The 19,663-nt window shown below is 44.4% G+C and overlaps 1 protein-coding gene across 1 annotated transcript in view; it reads left to right on the top strand.

The window, feature by feature from the left end:
- Window positions 1–2,372: 2,372 nt before the first annotated feature.
- SKAP1 (src kinase associated phosphoprotein 1) overlaps window positions 2,373–19,663 on the top strand; it is a 480,903-nt gene continuing 463,612 nt past the window's right edge. The window contains exons 1-2 of the mRNA XM_063458887.1: window positions 2,373–2,458; window positions 5,780–5,885. Coding sequence (XP_063314957.1) covers window positions 2,413–2,458; window positions 5,780–5,885 — 152 coding nt within the window. The 5' untranslated portion in view covers window positions 2,373–2,412. The remainder of the gene's footprint in view (window positions 2,459–5,779; window positions 5,886–19,663) is intronic.

Here is a 19,663-nt window from a genome sequence, read left to right as displayed (position 1 = left end):
TGTGCTACATACAGAACTGTCCCTGTACGTTTGCTGCAACATCACACTAGGTCACTAGGGGACATTTATTGGTTATGTGGGGATTTACAGCTAAGATCCAGAATGGACACAGAATGGTGGGGAGAGTGTACTCTGACTAAGGCCATTATGCCTATACATATTATTTCTGATACACACCTCAACACCCATGAGTTCAGCCACACAAAGGTTAAACGTGACGCCCCAGTGAAAGGAAGTTTTGATCCTCATGTATATATTGATGCCATTGGAGTGCCCAGGGGGGTGCCCAACGAGTTTAAAGCTAGGGATGAAGTTGCTGCAGGATTTGAATCAATTTTTACCATAGTTACCGCAAACAAGAATCTAAATTGGATAAATTACATTTATTATAATCAACAGCGTTTTGTCAATTACACCAGAGACGCCCTCCAGGGGTTGGCCGAACAGTTGCAGGCCACATCCCAAATGACTTTCCAGAATAGAATGGCCCTAGATATGATCTTAGCCGAAAAAGGAGGGGTTTGTAAGATTTTGCCCGACACTATGACATGTTGTACCTACATCCCAGAAAACACAGGCCCTAATGGTAAAGTCACACTAGCTATAGAAAAATTAAATGACCTGTCAGAAGAGTTAAAAAGGAATTCTGGGATAAAAGATCCCTGGGAAAGATGGTTTGGTTGGATGACAGGATGGCAAAAGGCTTTAATGCAGATTGGTATGGCTATACTAATTTTTCTTTTTATCTTTGCTCTTCTCTTTTGTTGTGTCCTCCCATGTCTGAGAAAATCCCTCATGAAGACTGTTGACCAAGCGGCACCCACTTTGACCCATCTCGAAGTTGATGACCAAGAATTCCAAGACATCAACTCACCCTGTCTGCCGCTGCAAATTATCCCCTTTGTTGATAAAGTGCAGGAATTCTAGGAAGGGACTAGATTAGGGACAGCATCTGTCAGTGAATGGTAAAGGCCCCATGTGGAGAAGTGGTGGGTTAGCTGCCATGGGATACCCTTGGGTGTGAAGCGTTCGAGAGCCATACTGACGGATGGTTAGCCTATTAGGGTCAGATCTAGGGACAGCCTTGCACTTTGCATTAACATCTAGCTAGCAGCTACGGGGTTTCTGTGCCTTTGGGTTAACACGTCTTCTGATACTAACATAATAAAGTTTTATCTCTTAGAATCTAACATTTCATAGGGGGGACTGATGTGGAATTATTAAAAATCTTTATTGTACTTGTATTGAATTATTGTACTAACTCCATTTTAACTTTATACTGTGACTTCGTCCTCCATTTTGTCCTCCTAACCTGACTTCTTCAATCCTCCATTTTGTCCTCATGACTTAACTTGTTCATTTTAAAACTACATTACGTGACTGAACTTCTCAACCCAATTAATACAGTAGACAAAGACCGTGTTTCCTTCAAGGACAAGTACCACGAGGTGCTGGCTACTCCTTAAGACTTGCCGGCTACTCCTTAAGAGCTTGTAAGATAGTACAGTTTGAAGGCCACAGAGCACAGTAGTAATGAAATGTTCTATTCATAAGAGACCTTGCACCTGGACATAAAGCCTGATATCACTGACCGTGTAAAATGACGCTTAGGACCCCCTTGTCCCCCACCCGTGTCCAGAATAATCCCACCTCTGATGGGTGGGCACGGGACTAACCTCTTAATTTTACTAACCAATAGGTAAGACACTAACTCCGTCACTTAACAATTAATCCAATTGATGATGTTTATTTGCTGATATTCTAATAATCAATGATGACGCAAAATGCCTCTTAAAAGGGCCTGCGCGCCCGCTTTTTCTTCACTTGCCAATAAACTTTCTCGAAGTTATTTTAACCTGAACCTCGTGTGTCAGACTTGATTACTTCAGCGTATATACGCAATTTAATTTTATTGATTTGGACAGGAACAGATAGACTTTGAACATTTTGGTTTACTTTCAAAAAGTACCATAACAGTTATAATGGGCTAAAACACAGAGTAGACAGCACAGTATAAAATCCAGGTTAATAAACACAGTACAGTGGAATGGTAAATTAATAATAAGGTATATCTGGTAAAGTCATTCGGGAACACCAAGTTCCAGGTAAGAATGTCAAAAAAGAGTAGAGCAAGTAGGGTGCAATACAGTAACATTTGCTTCTTAAATGACATTTTACCTCACGATACACTGACATACAGCGCTGGCACATTACAAGTAATCGCCTCACATCGCTGGGAAGACTATCGCGATATCTCGCACATGCTCCGAAATGTACTGAGGTAATTCCCGCCCCGGGGCCCCCATGTGACCCGCCCCGGGGCCCCCATGTGACCCGCCCCATCCCTTCACCCCTCCCCGGGGAGTTTAGCACTAAGTAACGGGTACACCGTCAGCCTGTCAGTACTGCGACATGGAGAACCATGACCTCCCTCCAGATGTGATCCTGCTCCTACGAGGTGACCAGCAGACACACAGACTGTCCTAGAGGGGGCATCATGGGGGGGGGAGAGGTGGGAGGGTTACACCTGTTCCAAAAAACGCTTTTCTAGTTAATTAGTAACATAACTACTCACCTGGAGTAAAACATACCCAGCAAGGGGTTAAACGATGGATAATAATGGGGTTGGTGTGGTACCAGTAAGGCAGGGATACTTGTAAAAGGCTGTGCAATAAGGGTTACCCCATAAACCATTTTTTCCAGACGCATAGAAGCCCCTCGTGCGGCTGGAAAGCACAGGAAAAGCTCTGCTCTTTAACGTGTCGTTCATAATCTGCAGAGAGGTGTATGTTTATTTTTAGTAGTACTTTAGCGATCCCTTATTGATTAATGAATTGATTTCCATTCTGCAGCCTGTTCATGCTACATTTTGTAGGGCAGCACTTTTCATGCATTGACAGCCTGTGGATTTGATATGTCTAGGCAAGGGAAAACTCAAGGCACATTATACATGATAATTTGAAAGTCAAACATGATTTACATCCCTTCATGTTCTTGGCTTAAAGGAAGGCTGTCCATTTCTAATATAATCAGTATTGCTTCCTTAGATTTACAAACGGACTAAAGGGTCTAGTTTCTGAAGTCTGAATGGCTCTGTATTGAACGTGGCAAAAACATCTGGTTCTGTATGGGCCCATTAGGACTTTTAAATCCAGACATTATTCAAACTATTTAACAATGTCTGGATTTTGCAATACTGGCACCAAATGAACCAGAATTCGGTCCCAGTTTCAATTGAACACCTCAATATGGCTGAAATCTGCCATCTTCTGAACTATTTGCAAATAATTACAAAAATAAGTCCAAAAAACCCTGCTTGCATGAGTTAGCCATGCACAGGGTGAACAGATTCGATATGTTTTCTGGGACCCATATATACATGTTAATGGAAAGCACATAAAAAGGGTAGCCCTGCAGTATGTTGAATTCAGAAGGTGTGCCAGATTAAGTAATTAGGCAATGAAGAGTCCTGCAGAATATGCATTATACATGCTACAGGGCAACCCTTTTCATTTGTTTTCCTAAATATAACAATTATATGTGTCCCTGTAAACATGGTGGATCTGATCACCCTGGACAAGCGGCAAATGACCAGTCCAAAAAAAAAAAAAAAAAAAGCCTATGGATGACAATATCCATGTTTTTTTGAGGGAGGTTCAACACCTTCCTTATGTCCCCATGATTCCCCCTTAGTGATTATATCCTCCTCTACCCCCTACTCATGTTGCTAAAGGGGTTAAAATCCCTTAAGTGACTTACTTGAATCCAGCACCGATGTCCCTCGGCACTGGGTCAGGCTCCGCCCACGCTCCTCCCCCACAGATGTCAGCCAGCGGGTGAGACCTAATGCGCATGCACGGCAATAGGAAAGCATTAAAGGGACACTCCAGTGCCAGGAAAACAATCCGTTTTCCTGGCACTGCAGGTCCCCTCTCGCTGCTTCTTCCTCTGCCGCCGCTCCTCCCCTTCATTACGTCATGCGGCGGGGGAGACTGATCCCGCCCACTGGCTGGGGAGACCTAATGCGCGTGCGCGGCATTAGACCTCTCCATAGGAAAGCATTGAAAATGCTTTTCAATGCTTTCCTATGGGGATTTTAGCGACGCTGGAGGTCCTCACACAGCGTGAGGACGTCCAGCGACGCTATAGCACAGAAAACCTGTGCTATGGACCAGGAAGTGCCCACTAGTGGCTGTCTAGTAGACAGCCACTAGGGGAGGACTTAACCCTGCAAAGTAATTATTGCAGTATATGAAAACTGCAATAATTACACTTGCAGGGTTAAGGGTTGTGGGAGTTGGCACCCAGACCACACCAATGGGCAGAAGTGGTCTAGGTGCCTGGAGTGTCCTTTTAATCAATCGTGTTTTAAGAAGCTGGAAGCCCCTCTAGTGCCTATCTGATAGACAGCCACTAGAGGAGGACTTAACCCTACAAGGTAATTATTGCAGTTTAATTACACTTGCAGGGTTAAGGGTGATGGGAGTTGGCACCCAAAATACTCCAATGGGCAGAAGTGGTCTGGGTGCCTGGAGTGTCCCTTTTAAAATTAAATGATTTGGTGCTTAATGGGACACTATAGACATAGCCCTCTTCATCTCTTTAAAGTGGTCTGGGTGCATTGACCATGTCCCCTTAACCCTGCAATGTAAAACGTAGTTTTAGAGAAACTGCAATGTTTATTATTTCAGAGTTAAGACTACCTCTCGTGGCTGGCTACTTCCAATATTTAGAGCTTTGCCCCATTTTGACTTTTGCATATAAATATTACTATAAACACACATTCTTACACATGTCTACAGTTCCAGTTGTTATTACAGGGATACTTTATGCTTGGTGGCCAAGTGCTTTTAATGCATTATATAGATAAAAAAAAAACAAAGATACTTGCATTTGAAGTTTGTGAAGCTACTGTAAAGATACAGGCAAGCTATAGCCGCAGAGAGCATTCACCAAGTGCCACTTATAATGCTCTATAGAAACTCATTTTATTCCATAAACCTTTGACCAGAAGGTTTTTATGATACATGTACTTATAAGAAAGTGGAGTAACTACTGAAGAAGCTTGGTAATTGTCACGTTGTTGGCAGCCGCTTTCAGTTTTGTGAACAGGGCTGTGCATAGTTTTCTCTTGACCTGCTGAGACTGCATGCGCATTAATGAGGCTGTCTCTGTTCAAAGTTTATGCACTACTTTTTAGGTATAGCTGCTGCAAATTTAGCAAATCACAGTTATGCAGTTATGAGCCAGTGTGTGCAGTGCTGTATTTTGGATTTGGGCTGCCCTAGGCATGACAAAACCCCACTAATCTAACTTTGCCCCACCCCTTCCTGTCAAGGCCACACCTCTTCCTGTTTAAGACCAGAACTGATATGCTTACTGACAGATACACAGTCATTGGCACACACACTGTTTAACCAACTCACACTTTCACTGATACATTCTCTCAGATAGACAGACACACACACATTCACTGAATACACACTGACAGACACAAACACATTCACTGACAGACACACACATTCACAGACACTCACTCACTCATAGACACACACTGACAGACACACACCTTTACTGACAGACGCAAACACAATTGGAGCTAGCAGAAAAAAAGTTATATAGTTCAGTTCAGAGAACAGTGGTCTTTAGAAGTCTGAATAAAAGTTCTTCTCAGGTGGCATAAGTATAAATAACAAGTAATAAATAATATGCTTGCAAGTACCATGTATGTTAGTGGAAAAAGTCATCAAACCTTTATATTTTATGTTTTGGCTTTCAGATGCAGAATTGTTTTTGACTAACTGTTTGCAGTATGAGCCGATAAGCAGCAAAGGTCAAGAAATCGGAGAACAAATCTTAAATGGCTTTAGGCTGGTCAGAAAAAGGTATGGCTTTGCCAGTTATTGTAAAAGTGAACTTGCTACAGTGTCTGTCTCCAATTGTACAAATGTAGTAACATAACACAACAACATATAGGCTGGCACAGTGGCATGCTGTGGCTGATCAGGTGAAAATGGTACTGATTCTTCACGGTGGCACACCTCTGCTTCACTTGCTACGATTGTCTTCTCACATTCTAAAACATTGTACAGGCTGTCCTCACTTTACGACCTACCTGTTTTACGACGGCTCGCACTTACGACCAGCTCTCTAGCGTGGTGGATTCAAGGGATTCCCCACTTTAGAGAGCTGGTCTATGTTCCGGGAATTTTCCCCGAACATAGATTAGAGGGATTCCCTGATCTGGTGCGTATGTCTAGGTTTGAGTTAATTTCCCCTAACATAGACAAACGCACCAGAGCAGGGAATCCATGTAATCTATGTTCGGGGAACATTCCCCAAACATGGATTTTAGGGATTCCCTGCTCTGTACTCCTCACTTACCGACCAATTAGTTTTATGACCGAGTCGTAAGAACGGAACCCGGTTGGTAAGTGAGGAGTTTCTGTCACTGAGCAACCCAAAGTGCATTTCCAGAGCAGTGTTAATTTTGTCCAATAACAATTTTAGTCATGATTTAAACTAAATTAAAATTTTTCGCCAAAATTAAAACTGCTTCGGAGGCAGGTACACGAAAAACTGAGATGGTTGCTCAAAGAGTAATTGGGGTGTCTCTGCTTTGATTTAGGACAGCGGTTCCCAACCCGTGGTACGCGTACCCCAAGGGGTACAATTCAGTGCCCCTGGGGGTATGCAAAATAATTTGGGTAATAGTGGCGGTGCTGTCCGCAACACTGGCTGGGAACCGCTGCCCGAGTGTATCGGGTGGCTCGTACACTTTGGGCCACCCGATTCACATGTGCCTTCAGGGGTCCGGTAGCGTGCTGCAGTGGATTAATAGCGCGACCCCTGTGTTGCAGCCAGAGCTGGGAGGAAGTAAAACCTTGTAACTACTTCCTCCCAGCACGCACACAGAGCACGCCGCGTGAGAGAGGAGAGGAGGGGGCAGGGCAGGTGGAGTGGACCGGGAGAGCAGCAGGACGCCAACTCCCACCCAGTCAGCCAAAAGGTAGGGTTTTTTATCTATGTGTGTGTAGTGTTTGTGTTTTCGTATCTGTATGTTTGTGTGTCTCACTGTATATGTCACTGCATGTGTCAGTATATGTATCTGTGTGTCATTGTATGTTTCAGTGTGTGTGTGTCACAGTATGTTTCAGTGTGTGTGTGTCACAGTATGTGTCAGTGTATATGCATGTCTGTATCTGCATGTGTCAGTGTGTGTATCTGTATGTGTCCGTGGGTCAGTGCATGTGTCGGTACGTCCATGTATGTATCTGTGTGTGTCTGTGCATCAGTGTATGTGTCTGTGTCACCATGGCGACTAGGAATTAGAGCTGTGTTAGAGCTGTGATGGCCGAGTGGTTAAGGCGTTGGTCTAGAAATCCAATGGGGTCTCCCTGCACAGGTTCAAATCCTGTTCACAGTGAGGGAGATTTGATTATGTTCATGCTAGATGAAATTGCACATTAAGAATATGCGTAAAGTGATGTTAGTATCTATTTAGAGACAATTCCTAAAAACGTGCACGCTGAAATAAATGACTTCTTACATTATATGAATTTTGTCCTGTGCCTGGTATATGTCGGCCCGGAGCGGCAATGGAGAATGCAGGTGGCCAGCCGTGGGAGAGCGGAGGCGGCCGGCCAGCCGTGGGAGATAGCATGTGCGTCTTGAGGGAGGGCAGAGACGGACCAGCGGGCATTGTGTGGAATAGACCCGGGGGCCCTGCAAAGATGCCGGGAGCCGGAATAAGAAGTCATTACGGCCCCTGGCATACTAAACTAAACAGTGTGCGATAGGGAGCAAAGCAGACAGCAGCCCCACTGGACCCCATGGAAAGCCTATTCACTCCACCTCCCCAAAGGGTAGGGAGGCTGGGTGGGTTTCAATCAAAATAATTTTAAAAATTCAACCTCTGAATGTGTGTGTGTCTGTCTGTGAGTAAGTGTATGTCTGTCTGTGTGTCTGTCTCTTTGTGAGTGTCTGTTTAGGTGACCGGTTTAGGTGACCGGTCCCCCTGAGAGAGGTGATTTTACTTACCTGTTTCCCACGCCGTGACGGTCTCGCCATGGCTGAATCCGCTACCATGACTGAGATAATCAATCTTGATGATCTCAGCCAAGCAAAAGGAAAGCAATGGGAGGCTATAGTGCATGCACTAATCTGCATCTCCTCAATGAGATGTATTGAATCAATGCATCATTATGGGGAACATTTGGCGCCTCCATGTCGAGCGTGGTTTGAGTGATGACCACTAGAGGTGTTACTAAACAGCAATGTAAACTCTCTCTTTTCTCTGAAAAGGCAGTGTTTACATTAAAAAACGCCTGAAGGAACAAGCTATAGACACCAGAACCACTATATTAAGCTGCAGTGGTTCTGGTGACTATAGTGTCCCTTTAAGAATTCTATTTTTGACGTTGAAAATTAAGCTTTGTTAGTTAAAAAAAAATACTGGCTTCTAACTTTTTTAGCTGGCTCCTAGATTTCAAGCAAATTTGTCAAGCCTTGGTGTATTTGCATGTGTATCAGTATATGTATCTGTGTGTCAGGGTATGTATCTGTATTTGTGTCATGGTATATATCTATGTGTCTGTGTATCTGCATGTGTATCTGGGTATGTATCTGTATCTGTGTGTCAGGGTATGTATTTACATGTGTGTCAGTGCCTATATATGTGTCTGTATCTGTGCGCCAGTGTCCGTATCTGTATGTCAGTGTGGGTATCTTTGTCTGTATGTGTGTCGATGTATGTATTTGCGTATCATTGTGTGTATCTGTATCTATGAATCTGCATGTGTGCCAGTGGATGTATCTGTGTTTCACTGTATCTGCATATGTGTCAGGGTATGTATATGTGTGCCAGGGAATGAATCCTTAAGTGTGTCAGTGTATGTCTATGTGTCAGTATGTGTGTCAGGGTATGTGTCTGTGTATCTGCAAGTGTGTCAGGGTAATGATCTGTGTCTCAGTGTGTGTCAGAGTATGCATATGTGTGTCTGTGTATCTGCATGTTTGTCAGTATCTGTGTCTGTGTGTCAGGGTAGGTATCTGTGTGTCAGGGTATGTATCCTTAAAGGGACACTCCAGGCACCCAGACAACTTCTGCTCATTGGAGTGGTCTGGGTGCCAACTCCCACTACTCTTAACCCTGCAAGTGTAATTAATGCAGTTTTTTATAAACTGTAATAATTACCTTGCAGGGTTAACTCCACCTCTAGTGTCTGTCTACTAGACAGCCACTAGAGGTCATTTCCTGGTCCATAGCACAGGAAACCTGTGCTAGAGCGTCGCTGGACGTCCTCACGCTGTGTGAGGACCTCCAGCGTCGCTCAAAACCCCATAGGAAAGCATTGAAATAATTTTTCAATGCTTTCCTATGGGGAGATGTAATGCCGCGCATGCGCATTAGGTCTCCTCGGCCGGTGGGCGGGATCAGTCTCGCACACCGGACGACGCAATGGACAGGAGGAGCGTCGCGGAGGAGGAGACAGCGACGAAGGACATCGCCGCTGCCTCAGGTAAGTGACTGAAGGGGTTTTCACCCCTTCAGTAACCGGGGATTGGGGGGTGGGAGGGAGAGGGACCCTCCAGTGCCAGGAAAACGGATCGTTTTCCTGGCACTGGAGTTTACCTTTAAGTGTGTCAGTGTATGTATCTATGTGTGTGTGTATGCATCTGTACCTGTGTATCAGGGTATGTATCTACATGTGTGTCATTGCCTATATCTGTGTCAATGTCTGTATCTGCATGTGTGTCATTGCCTATATCTGTGTCAATGTCTGCATCTACATGTGTGTCATTGCCTATATCTGTGTCAAGGTCTGTATCTGCATGTGTGTCAGTGCCTATATCTGTGTCCGTGTCTGTATCTGCATGTGTGTCACTGTATCTGTGTTCGTATATGTATGTCAGTGTGGTTATCTTTGTCTGTGTGTGTCAGGATGTGTATCTGCATGTGTGTCAGTGTATGTATCGGTGTGTGTGTGTGTATATGCATGCATGTCAGTGTTTTATTCTGTCTGTATGTGTTTCAGTGTTTTGTATCTATATGTTTGTATATCGTATCTGTGTGTCTCATCTGTATGTATGTCAGTGTGCATATCTGCGGGTGTGTCTGTGCATCTATATGTGTGTCAGTGTTTTTTTCTGTGTGTCTGCATATATGATAGTTTGTGTGTCTGGGGCGGAGGAGAAGCAGGGAGAGTCTGGGGCGGAGGAGAAGCAGGGAGAGTCTGGGGCGGAGGAGAAGCAGGGAGAGTCTGGGGCGGAGGAGAAGCAGGGAGAGTCTGGGGCGGAGGAGAAGCAGGGAGAGTCTGGGGCGGAGGAGAAGCAGGGAGAGTCTGGGGCGGAGGAGAAGCAGGGAGAGTCTGGGGCGGAGGAGAAGCAGGGAGAGTCTGGGGCGGAGGAGAAGCAGGGAGAGTCTGGGGCGGAGGAGAAGCAGGGAGAGTCTGGGGCGGAGGAGAAGCAGGGAGAGTCTGGGGCGGAGGAGAAGCAGGGAGAGTCTGGGGCGGAGGAGAAGCAGGGAGAGTCTGGGGCGGAGGAGAAGCAGGGAGAGTCTGGGGCGGAGGAGAAGCAGGGAGAGTCTGGGGCGGAGGAGAAGCAGGGAGAGTCTGGGGCGGAGGAGAAGCAGGGAGAGCATGGGGCAGAGAAAAGGGGGAGATTGAACAGAGTAAAATTGATAAATTTTAACTAAATGCAACTATATTAATTACAACATTTTGCTAATGTAAGGGGTACAATTTATGGAAATGAGCTGCCAAGGGGTACTCAAGTGAAAAAAGGGTGGGAACCGCTGATTTAGGAGATCCTTTCATCCTGCAGTGAAAACCCAAAATAAAAAACAAATGCACACATAGCTACACTAAAAGGGGTTCTCTAAGAATCATAATCACGAAAGCCCATGTTTTTGAACTGGTTGACACTTACCCGGCTCTTCTGGGGGGTGATGTTGTCCATGTCCCTTCTCTTCTATAGCTAAAATAAAGTTCCCAGATATATTATTTTTATCTCTATTTAGCATTAATTAATTGGCTGAGAATGTCAGTTTATGGACTCAAAAATTTAATTTGTCCAAACATGCATGATGTTGCTATTAGTAATATGAAAGAGGGACCTCTGCTTAAAGGAACCTGTATTCCTAATGCTTCAGTGTCCATGTCCCTAGTTAGATAAACCTATAAACCCCAGTCCAGTGCCGAAGCTCTCTCTGTGATGCTTAACTCTCCACTTCTCATAATGTTATGAAGGAGGAATTGGGAATTTGATGTGCATGCATAGTGGGCACTGCACGCTCATCCAAGCTTCCTTATAGGAAAGCATTGAATTAATGAAATTAAGTGGCATGGTTGACTTCAGTTGTCCTTTTAAGAGTTATGAAATAAGAGAGATGGACAGCTGCCCCATGTGATATTCATGTTCGTATCAAACTGCTAAATACACTTTGACTCCTTAACGTAGAATGGTGCCAGTGGACCCTTGGTGGTTATTGTGCTTAGGGTGCCACTTTAACTTATGAAGATCAGAGTTTACTTAATATACTTAAGGCCTATACTCACAAGTTGTCCCTGCACTTGAAATGTTGTTATTTTTAAGCATGCACTGCTCATTAATGTTTGGCAATATTTTAAAGGAGATTTTTGACCTACCTTTTGTAATTAATTATTCAGTTCACTATTTAGTGAATAACCCTGACAAGTTGTGCTCAGTTCTATATGCTGGAAGAATTCTAAGCCACATACCAAAAATTTAATATAACAATACAGTTGTTTCGAATTTTATTTTAAACTCTATACTAGTTTATAATTGTTGTACTAAAACTTTTATGTAATCTCTTGGGGTTTTTGGAGCCTGCCCATTGTACTCTGCCAGCTTGATTACATGAAATATACTATAAAATAAAGGCTCTGCTGTTAAACACAGAATCTTATATTCTATCTTTTTGAGACTCCCTCACCAAAAAAGTGACCTATTTATGTCTGTTTTATTTGTAAGCACAACTTGGGTTCAGTTATAAACCAAGCCATAACAAAGCAATTTTTTTTTGCATTACCATGCTAATACTTTCATACACAGAATCCTCACTGTCTAGATTCATTCAGCAAACCAACAATGTCAGGAAGAAAATGCTACACAGATAAAATGAAAAGTTTAGCCAGGGAGCAGATAACTGTTGCCTCACACGTCTTCACTAGCTCTTTTTATGGAATGACAATAAGATTGAGAATCTAATGTAGGTCTGATCATTTGATTAAGTCTAAGTGGAACATTTCTTTAGGGTATGATGTTTTTACGTTGTCTCAATAAAAAGTGCAATGTCTTGTTCTCTATAAAATTTTCATGTGTATGCGGTAGTTTCATTTTCCTGGTCTTTGAATGCAAAGTAAAAAGTAGGCTGTCTTATCTTTTAGAAAATGTTACTGCAATCATTTCTAGACTATTGTGGGTTATAACTTAAACCACATTTCAATGCAGGTGAACATATAAGCATTTATTTTGTGTCCTCAAACTCTGCCAAGGAAATGACTGATTTCCTGGTGCATATTTGTATCTGCTTGCTGTACACAGATTATAATCAACATACATTCTTAATACCTTTTTACAAGGTGAAAATGTTTGAGTTGTTCCTGTACACCCCCTTTATATATAGACAGAAGTTTTACTCTTAAGTATTACCAGTTTTCCAATCATTTATATTGGCAGACAAAATACTAAAATATTGTTAGCAGTATCTCAACATGTGCCTTATTTTCATAATACATACTATGTTTTATTTCATAGTGATTAGAAATCTAAACATTATGAAAACAGTGTCTTTTAGCTTGGAGAAAAAGATATTCTGCTCTGTGGGACGTTGTAGTCATATACAGAAAGCTGTCAGGATACACCTACAGCTCACTTAAAGCATAACTCCCAAGTGTCCATATTTAGGAGGGACAGTCCTTATTTAGGCCTAAATCTCTCTTTTCTATCCTATTGTCCTTCTTTTCTAAGACCTTCATATTGTTTTTTTGTTCCTGACTATATATACACACCAGAGCTCCACAACAATAATACTCACAGTAACATGTTTCTAACCCCTCAAAGGACCACTATAGTGCCAGGAAAACATACTCGTTTTCCTGGCACTATAGTGCCCTGAGGGTGCCCCCACCCTCAGGGACCCCCTCCCGCCGGGCTCTGGAGAGAGGAAGGGGTTAAACACTTACCTTTCTCCAGCGCCGGACGGGGAGTTTTCCTCCTTCCTCGCGACGTCATCGGCTGAATGCGCATGCCCGGCAGGAGCCGCGTGCGCATTCAGCCGGTCGCATAGGAAAGCATTTACAATGCTTTCCTATGGACGCTGGCGTCTTCCCACTGTGATTTTCACAGTGAGAAGCATGCAAGCGCCTCTAGCGGCTGTCAATGAGACAGCCACTAGAGGCTCTGGAGGCTGGATTAACCCTCGGTATAAACATAGCAGTTTCTTCCTGCAAGGTGAGTATGTCCTCCGCCTAGTTCTGGTATGCTTAGGGCCACAGGGTGGACCGAGATAACCCCCCCGGTCCAGTGGGGGGGGGGGGATTAGCCAACCAACTAATCTAATCGCAGTAATGCCTTAGCATATGTGGTAAACTATACACAAGCCATATACTTGCAGAGCTGAGTCCAACTAGGTCTGTGGAACGTAAATTTAGTCTCATGTTATGTTTGCATGTGTCACGTTTTCTGTCTATGTACAATCGATTCTTATACCTGCTATTAATATAAAATTGTGCTTGTCCATCTTGTGCCCCGCATACTGCATGTGGGAATTGTTGGAGGACTGCTCATGGGGCACCTCTTACCTGCCTGTACTACACATAAGCACAGCAAAAATAAAGAATAAAAAAGCAAAAAAAAAAAAAAAAAAACATAGCAGTTTCTCTGAAACTGCTATGTTTATTAAAAAAAAAAAAAAAAAAAAAGGGTTAATCCTAGAGGGACCAGGCACCCAGACCACTTTGTGGTGGAATCTCGGTCAAAATAAATTTAGTAGGCCGAGATTGCCACGTGGTATGTGCACGTGCATATGCTGATGTATCGGTCGGTTGGTTGCACGTGGCAACGATACAATCAGTAGTGTACGGAGCATGTGCAGGAATACAGGATATACGAGTATTCCCCTCCTCCATTGTGCTGGGCAAGCCATGTGGTCAAACAGGAATTTAGTCTCTATTCTGTTGATTGGGTAAGAGTACGTGTAGGTGGAACTGATTATAGGAGGAGCTATATGTCTATATAAGGTGCCTACACTGTACGATCAGGGCTCAGATTTTAGCTGTTTTTGGTGACATTAGTCCCTCTGAGTCCTGGTCGGTGAATCGAATAAAGATCTCTTCCTTCCTGAAGAAACCTGTGTCCATCTCTCTGTGCTTGGCTTCCGTCAGTTTCTCCGGTATCATTTGGTGCATTGGCCGGGAAGCTCATCGTTCACCGGTAGCTGAGAGCAGAGGCGTGATACAGTCTATCTTTGCCCACGCTCCCTACGGCTGCACCCCTGAACTTTTGCGTGGACCTCCCTTCGTCTTGGCGCCACTGGTCTGTTGTCCAGGAGATCATCGGCCTCTACGTAGTAAGTGCTGGGGTGCCCCCGTCGATGAGTGTGAACTCAGGTTCAGGAACGAGGAGGTAAGACGACTACTGTTTTAGATGGTGGACCCACTAGGGGTATTGGATACCGATTGTGCGATAGGCCCATAAGGGGTTTGTATTGTGTATGGAATTGGCCCCCTCAGTAGAGGGAAGGAGCGAAGGCGCACCGCTCGTAATTAAACGCCCTGTAGTAAGCCAGTTTAATCTTGGTTTGGAGTCAGGCTGGGTCCTGTGTAAATAGCCCAAGCCGGACACCGGTGTCTTGTCTAGACTAGCGTATCTAGGTTGTATATTTCGTTCGCTAGGTGGGAGGGACCGGGAGACTAAGTGGAGCCTGTTGTATATTCCGTCCGCTAGATCTCAACCCATCTTGGCTAAGTGGGAAGGCGTGTAAATGTGGAACCCACTAGACTATTGATAGAGTAGATAGATCAAGAGGGTTCTGTGTAAATGCCGCCCTCTAGTTCGCTATATGTGGTGCTTGGGCAGCGACGGCTAACCAAAATGGATGTAAATTGTTTTAGGTAGTCCCTCGAGGTACTGGCCAATAGATTAGTTGGGAATCAGTAAATGTGTTAAAATTATTGTAGTAGAGTGTATATCTTGCTAGATAGCATGAGCTCTGCCGTCTAGCGAGAGTGTGAATAGTGTGTAACTGTATCATAGCGCACGGTACCATAACCATGTATTATAATTACTGATACTGTAAATAACCACTAATAACTGTCGTTTATGTTGTATGTTTAACATCATAACGACTACTGAACTGTGACTTTAAAATTGTACTTTAACGAATGCTAACCGTACTATAACTACTGTTTGTAAAGACGATGTTACTAGGGTGTGTTATAGACGGGTAATTTAAATATTGAGAATTATAACGTGGGTGATTGTATAGTTTCGCCAAAAGGTACAGTAATAGTTATTTAGTGACTGGTGTAACAGCTGTGTGCGTCCTGGAATTCCTTGTATGTTTTGTTGTGTTGCTAAGTATGGGTGCGTCGGATTCGAAGATCATTGATCCCTTAGAATGTATGTTAAAGAACTTTAAAAAGGGATACTATGTACATGATTTTGGAGTAAAGATGTCCCCAACACGCCTGACTACTTTATGTAGTCGGGAATGGCCTGCCTTGGTGGCTGCATGGCCTCCACGTGGTAGTCTTGATCCTAATCTGGTGCAGCGCGTACACGTGGCTTTATCGGATAGGCCTGAAATTTACGGCCAGTTTCCGTATATCGATTGTTGGAAGCGGGCCGTAAATGACTTGCCAAAATGGATCAGGGTATGCCACGAGGAGCAATCTCGCCTCATGTTGGCCAGAACTCGTTTGTCCACCAGGGCCGTGATTACGCCCATTCTGGACACGCCCCCTGAGTCAGAGATCCCTATGCCGCCCCCTTACTCCTCCTCTACAGGAAGAGGAGGTGCTGCTAGTAATACTACTCCCCTTGCTCCATTGTCTCTACCTACCCCCTCCTCTAGCTCAGAGTCTAGCCCACTTGTTTTAAACCCTCCCCTTCCGGTACCTACCCCTATTAACCCCACCTATCCAGATTTGGCGTCATTTCTGGTTCCTGGTCAGGCTCCTCCCAGCCCGGCCCGGAATATTCTACTTATTGATCTTCCCTTCAGTAAAGAAAAAGCGTCCCCTTCCCCTCGTCTTACTACCCCTCGACCGGAACCCATAACTGACCTTCCTCAACGAAGCCCCATACTAACCTGAGAATTGACCGGTACCCTCCAACCCCGACATTATCAAATGCCTCTCCGACTGACACCGGGCCCGACACATATTAACGGTGAGGGCCAGTTGCAACATGCTGATCCCGTATTTGTCTATGTTCCCTTTCCCACTACTGACTTATTCAACTGGAAAACCAATAACTCCTCCTACACAGATAAACCTCAAGCCATGACAGATTTGATTACCTCTATAATCCAGACGCATAATCCCACTTGGGCTGATTGCCAGCAATTGCTTATGACATTGTTCAATAACGAGGAAAGAACTCGGATAAATCAGGCGGCAATTAAAGAGCTTGAAGAAGTGGCCCGTACTCAATCAGGCCAACCCGGCAGCATGGGCCGCAGCCCATTATCCAAACGCAGATCCGAATTGGAATGTTAATGGCGCAGATATGGCCCATTTAAGAGCTTACAGGGACGCCATTATTGCTGGCATGAAAGCCGAAAGGAAAAGTGCGATCAATATGTCAAAGACGGCTGAGGTATTGCAGAAATGTGATGAGTCGCCCAGTGCCTTTTATGATCGATTTATTGGAGGCATACCGGTTGTATACCCCCTTTAATCCAGAGACTCCTGAGAATTCCCGGATGGTTAACTCTGCCTTTGTCAGCCAGGCCTATGGAGATATAAAGAGAAAATTACAAAAGTTAGAAGGGTTTGTAGGGATGTCTATAACTCAACTAATGGAGATAGCAAATGAGGTTTATATGAATAGGGAGACAGAGACGAAAAAGGAAGAAGAACGAAAGATGAGAAGGAAAGCAGACAGGTTAGCAGTAGCTATCGCGGGTGTAGATAGAAGGGAAAAGGAAGTGTATAGGGCAGTGATGGCGAACCTTTTTGAGCCCGAGTGCCCAAACCGCAATACATGCCAACTTTTTTTTTCCTTAAAGTGCCAACACGGCAATTAAAGTTTAGAAAAAACAACTCATACTGTTGTCCGAACTAATTAACAACTTTTGTTTTAAAAGAACACAACAGCAGAGAGTTCATTAATACAAATTTTAAATAATGATATAAATAGATAAAATTAAGCTTATTTTTATTAGTATCTCCAACAAATGCAATACATACACACAGTCTGCTGAATATACACACACAAGACTGCTGAATACAGAGACTGCTGAATACACACACACACAGTCTGCTGAATACACATACAGACAGTCTGCTGAATACACATACAGTCTGCTGAATACACATACAGTCTGCTGAATACACATACAGTCTGCTGAATACACATACAGTCTGCTGAATACACATACAGACAGTCTGCTGAATACACATACAGACAGTCTGCTGAATACACATACAGACAGTCTGCTGAATACACATACAGACAGTCTGCTGAATACACATACAGACAGTCTGCTGAATACACATACAGACAGTCTGCTGAGTATACAGACAGACTGCTGAGTACACACACAGACAGACTGCTGAGTACACACACAGACAGACTGCTGAGTACACACACAGACAGACTGCTGAGTCGGGGGTAGGGGTGCTGTGTGTGGGGGGTAGGGGGACTGCTGTGGGGGGTAGGGGGAGCTGCTGTGGGGGGGTAGGGCTGCTGTGGGGGGGGGGGTATTTAAGTAATAAAATAAAAAATACAAAAAAGTATATAAAATCAGTCCCCCCTTCCTCCTTCTTACCTCTAATGAAGGAAGGGGGGGACACAGCCATCCCTGGTGGTCCGGTGGTGGCAAGCAGTCTTCCGGGTCGGGAGGCAGGAGAGGGATCTTTGCAGCAGCTCCCCTGTCCTCCCGCACGATGCTGTGTGGAGCGTTGCCATGGTAACGCGCGGCAACGCTCCACACAGTCCACACAGCTTGCTCGCGGGAGGACAGGGGAGCTCCATCACAGATCCCTCCCCTGCCTCCTGACCTGGAAGCAGAGTAGGCGCCTGCCGTTTCGGGCAGGCAGGTGCCTACTCTGCATTATTGGCGAACCTATGGCCGCGTGCCCCCACGCGTGCCATAGGTTCGCCATCACTGGTATAGGGGAACTGAGAAAAGCGAGAATAAGTGGAATAGGGAGCCTTTAAGTAGGAACCAATGCGCATACTGTAGGGAAGAAGTGCATTGGAGAAGTGAGTGTCCACAGAGGGAACAATATGAGAGAGATAGAACAAGGGCAGGATATAGTAATAATTATAGAGGTAGAGCGAGAGGAAGAGGAGGCCCTGGAGGAAATGGTGGGAATAATAGAGGAAGCGTTCATGGGGATAGGTATTACCCAGCAGCGCAGAGACCCCGAGAAAGAGAAGATAGAGACTTTGTGGGTTTGGCTGACACTGTCATGGAGGACTATTGATACCGACCGGGCTCCATCCCCCTTGGCCGAGCGGAGCCTATGGTCGATGTAGCAATAGGGGGAAAAAGGAGTTCTTTCATGATCGACACTGGTGCTGAACATTCTGTGGTGACTAACCTAGTCGCTCCTCCTTCAGGAAGAACTATCACTGTAATAGGAGCAACTGGGAGGAGTGCTGCTAAACCGGTTCTTAAAAGTCGACTCTGTACACTGGGAGGCCACGTAGTAAAACATCAGTTCCTTTATATGCCGGAATGTCCAGTCCAACTTCTAGGATGAGATTTGTTGTCGAAGTTACAAGCACAGATAAAATTTCTGCCTAACGGAACGACATCCTTGAAGTTTAATGGACCCTCGGGTATAATGACATTATCAATACCGAAGGAAGAAGAGTGGCGACTTTATACAGTGTTGACCAGCCAAAACCCTAAGAGTGATGAATCCTTGTTTAATATACCAGGAGTGTGGGCAGAGAGTAACCCACCAGGACTTGCTCGCAATATCCCACCTATACGGATTGAACTAAAACTTGGGGTTTATCCAGTGAGCCTAAGACAATACCATATTCCCCAAAAGGCAAAGAAGAACATGCAGTCTTATTTGGATAAGTTCATAAGGTATGGTATCCTAAAATTCTGTACTTCCCCATTGATGCCTGTTCAAAAGCCTGGTACAGATGAGTATCGCCCTGTGCAGGACTTGAGAGCAGTCAATGATGCGGTAGTAAGTATACATCCAGTTGTGCCCAATACATATAACCTGTTTGCCTTAATTCCGGGCGGGGCTACTTACTTACTTACAGTTTTGGACCTTAAAGATGCTTTCTTTTGCCTACGAATTGCTACAGAAAGCCAGTGTATCTTTGCATTCCAATGGGAAAACGCCAAACTGGCTCGAAACGCCAGATGACTTGGACAAGATTGCCCCAAGGGTTTAAAAATTAACCTACCCTATTTGGATCAGCATTAAGTCAGGACTTACTA

Source organism: Pelobates fuscus, chromosome 6 (genome assembly GCF_036172605.1).
Source record: "Pelobates fuscus isolate aPelFus1 chromosome 6, aPelFus1.pri, whole genome shotgun sequence".
In the NCBI taxonomy this organism is placed as follows: Eukaryota; Metazoa; Chordata; class Amphibia; order Anura; family Pelobatidae; genus Pelobates; species Pelobates fuscus.
The sequence above is the reverse complement of the archived record's forward strand: the minus strand, read 5'-3'. Positions and strand labels throughout refer to the sequence as shown.